Source organism: Protobothrops mucrosquamatus, unplaced genomic scaffold (assembly GCF_001527695.2).
Source record: "Protobothrops mucrosquamatus isolate PMUCROS unplaced genomic scaffold, P.Mucros_1.0 scaffold6658, whole genome shotgun sequence".
Lineage (NCBI taxonomy): Eukaryota > Metazoa > Chordata > Lepidosauria > Squamata > Viperidae > Protobothrops > Protobothrops mucrosquamatus.
In genome coordinates, this window is record NW_015392478.1 from 3,332 (window position 1) to 7,423 (window position 4,092).

Consider the following 4,092-nt stretch of genomic DNA (forward strand, 5'->3'; position numbering starts at 1 on the left):
CCTGGAAAGATAAAACCCAGGAGGATCGCGCAAATTCATACAGGTTGAGCAACCGCTAACCCAACTAGAACATTACGCAACGACTCACGCGAAGGCCTGAACAGAATACAAATCCCGACATGCCGAGCGGATTCCTCGATCGCTATTGGTCGCTGGTTCCCCTCCTTCTCGGCACACGTGATTCCAGCCGGCTACTTCTCCTTTGGCCCGTGTTGGAGTGGTTGTGGGAAAGTGATTTAGCTTAGGCAAGAGGAATGGCATCCTTATCAGCTTTCAGGGTATCTCAGCGCGGGCGCCGGGGTTTGCTCCTGCGTGGGGCCTTCCGAGTCCAGCTGAGTAGGAGCTGTCGGTCCGGGACACCGGTGAGACAGCAGCAGCAGCAGCAGCAGCAACAACACGCGTTGGAATTGTCCTCTGAACAGGTGAGGAGGGCAAGCAGAGAAGAGGAGGGACTTGTGCCTTGCACATAGTCTGGGTGAACGGCCAACGCTGCCTTTCTTAAGCCCTTGCAGTCCGATGGAAGTCTTACTTGAGTCGCTAATTGCGCCTCTTAGAAATACCTTGGGCCCTAAAGCAGGCAAATAACCTAAACCTGGGACAGCGTCCTTGACACAACGTGGCATATTCCGAAAGTGCATCAAGTAGGGAGACGTTTAATTGGAATTCCCACAACATACTTGTCCACAAAATGGATGTGTTTCTCCCCAGAACAAGGGGGTATATCTGTGTTCAAGACACGGGGACAAGGATAGCAGCAGAGAGATAAGAGAAGTGGTAAACTTTTTACAGTCCACGCATAGGGTGAACCGATGTAACGGTCATTATTCAAGACAGGAAAGTTTAAGCAAACAGTGGCATAATATTGTAGGGATTTGTTACAATTTTAAACTTGCATGCTGCCTGACTCTCAACAACTCTTGGATAGCTCACAACAATAGAACAAATAACAATATCAATAAAATGGTAGCAGTGGCAAGCTTGATGAAGCAAGGAATCTCATTTTCTCTTGCTGAAGGTCTGGATCAGGGGTCTTCAAACTTGGCTCTTTTATGACTTGTGGACTTCAACTCCCAGAATTCCTCAGCCAGCGTGCCTTAGTCCCACATGTGGACTATGTTACTTTTGGATTCAGCTCCACCCAATACTATAATATAGTAATGTAGTTTCCCCATTGCAGTTTAGAGGGCTGAGGCTGTATAACTAGTCCAGGTTTCAGTTTAAATGCCCACTATTTCATTGAGACAAAATAAACAAGCCAAAACAGCTGATTCTGTTGGGGGGGGGGAATGGAGGGCCTGCTTTCCACATACCCCAACTGGGCATTAACACTTCATTTCTTACCAAAGAAAAAAATTATACAAGTAGTCCTCATTTAGTGACCATATTTGAGATCAGCAACTCAGTTTCTAAGCAAAGCAGTCACTAAGTGAAAGTGTGACTGTGCTTATGATCTTCGGCTTTCTTTTGCTTTACAGATTTGCAAAGGTTGTAAATGTAAGGTTTGGTTGTAAAGTTATTTTATGTGGAGAGACCTGGCCCATAGAATCGCCAAGAGTCAGACACGACTGAGTGGCTAACACCATCATCATCATCATCATCATCATCATGATGTAACTGCAGATAGTTGCTAAAGAAAGACTTAGCTGTTAATATACTTTAATGTGCTAGTATAAGTGAAGTATGTACAGAGGTACTTAAAGGAGATAAAAGTTAATAGCAATAGCACTTAGACTTATATACCGCTTCACAGTGCTTTACAGCCCTCTCTAAGCAGTTTACAAAGTCAGCATATTGCCCCCAACAATCTGGGTCCTCATTTTACGGAAGGATGGAAGGCCTTTAAAACTCATAGACTGATGCAGACTTATTTTTTATAATGTGCAAAATGTGGAAAATCAGATGTTCTTGAATTTCTGATATAGGAATATTGATCAATTTCATAAGTATAATGGAGGTTTGATGAAATGTTTCTCATGAAATGCAGTGATGGAAGATTACAACTTATTCAGAAAAGAATTTATGCATTATGTGTGAAAATCAAATCAAATAGAAATATATACTGTATGTATGGATATATTTTACAAATTGAGCTAATTATAGTTTCTCACAATGTACCTAGCCATAATATGGTTTGCTTATTTCTGAGTTAGGGGATTGTGTGAATGAGGGCTATATGTGGGTTCCAAAAATGCAAAAAAGCATTAAAAATGACAGCAAAGAGATACTTTAAACTCTTCATTAGCTCTCGGGTAGCTTGTATTTAATAGGAGTTATGTTTAAATGCAGTTCCCAGTGGAGCAGACCTGCATGCAACAAAAATTGCATTCATGTGTTAAAAGATATCAGGTCATTCTCTCATCCTTTATGAAACCAATACTGTGTCAATAAGGCACTATACAATATAATGAAGCCTGACAAGTTTATTCCTTGAAACATATTTTTCTTTGAAGAATAGACTGCCCCTATAATTGTAAAACTATTCTCAGAGTTTCACAGATGTAATTGTCTATTTGGAGCAAGTGGCTGCATTGGAAAACTACATATCTAAACCAATTTGGGGAAAAATTTTCTTCTGGATGTATTAGAAGATGTTTGCAATGAACTTTTTTGGTAAGATTTTATTAATTTTTTCCATACATATAATAATAATTTTTCAACCAATGTTCTGTCTGAGTTTAAATATGCCAATACATATTAAATTCCTAATCCTTTATTCTTTCCTTTAACAATTGGTAAAGTAAGTCCCAAGTTTGATAATAGTCCATTTCTTCCTTTTCTTTCAGTCTCATAGTCAATCTATCCATCTCTGCGCATTCCAATATTTTTTTAATTATTTCTTCATCTGGTGGTATTCCTTCATTTTTCCAATATTGCGCAAATATTATTCTTGCCGCTGTTGTGATGTGTAAAATCAAATATAGGCTTTGTTTATTAATCTTTTCTGGAATTATACCTAATAAAAAAAGTTCAGGTTTAAAATCTCCATATTCTCCCAACATCTTTTCTAACCAAGTATGTATCTTTTTCCAATAATTCTTTACTTTATCGCATGTCCACCAAACATGATAATACGTGCCTGAGTTATGTTTACATTTCCAACATCTATCTGACATATTTTTAAACATTTTTGCTAATCTTGCTGGTGGCAAGTGCCATCTATAAAACATTTTATATAAATTTTCTTTATAAGAAGTTGACATTGTCAATTTATAATTTCTTTCCCATAACTTTTGCCATTTTTCTAATTCTATATTATATCCAAAGTTTTTCGCCCATCTTATCATTGTTTCTTTAACTTGTTCACTTTCCATTTCCAAAATTAATAAAAGATTATACATTTTCTTAATTAGTTTCTCATCTGAAGTTAACAAAGTCTTATCAAATACTGTCTGTTCTTTATAAAATCCATACAATTTAACGTCTTTTTCATATCTAGTTTGCATTTGTAAATGTGCTCACCACGACAAGTTGATCTCCTGATTTTCCATTTCTTGTTTGTTTGCAATGAACTTTTGTTGGAGGCCAAACTTCCAAAGACATGGATAGAAGCAAATATTACTTTAATACTAAAAGACTCAGATTTGACACAGATAAAAAAATATAGACCGATATCGTTATTGAATGTGGACTATAAAATCTTTACTTCAGTAATGGCTGAGAGACTGAAAAGATACTAAACTGAATTTAGACCAGAATGGTTTCTTACCAAAGAGACAAATTAAAAACAATCTAAAAGTGATTGAATTTGAATTTTGAATTTTATTATATTTGTACCCCGCCCTTCTCCCGGAGGACTCAGGGCGGCTTACAGCCAGTTTAAAAACAATTTATACAGAACAATACAAAATTTAAGAAAATAATTAAAAATAAATATTTAAATAGGCCGCTTCTAATAAAATTTAGTTAAAACCAATTTAAAATACCCCTAGGCCAGTCCTGCCCGCTGAAACAACCAAGTCTTGAGGGCGCGGCGGAAGGAGGGGAGATCCGGAATCACCCGGATCTCTGGGGGCAGCTCGTTCCAGAGGGTGGGTGCTCCGACAGAGAAGGCTCTCCCCCTGGGGGTCGCCAGCCGACACTGTCTGGCTGACG

At 38.2% G+C, this 4,092-nt stretch overlaps 1 protein-coding gene across 1 annotated transcript in view; it reads left to right on the forward strand.

The window, feature by feature from the left end:
- Positions 1-254: 254 nt before the first annotated feature.
- Positions 255-4,092, forward strand: part of LOC107300316 (molybdenum cofactor biosynthesis protein 1-like) — a gene marked incomplete at its 3' end in the record, with an annotated part of 13,640 nt that continues 9,802 nt past the window's right edge. The window contains exon 1 of the mRNA XM_015829651.1: positions 255-422. Within this exon, the coding sequence (XP_015685137.1) occupies positions 255-422 (168 nt within the window). The remainder of the gene's footprint in view (positions 423-4,092) is intronic.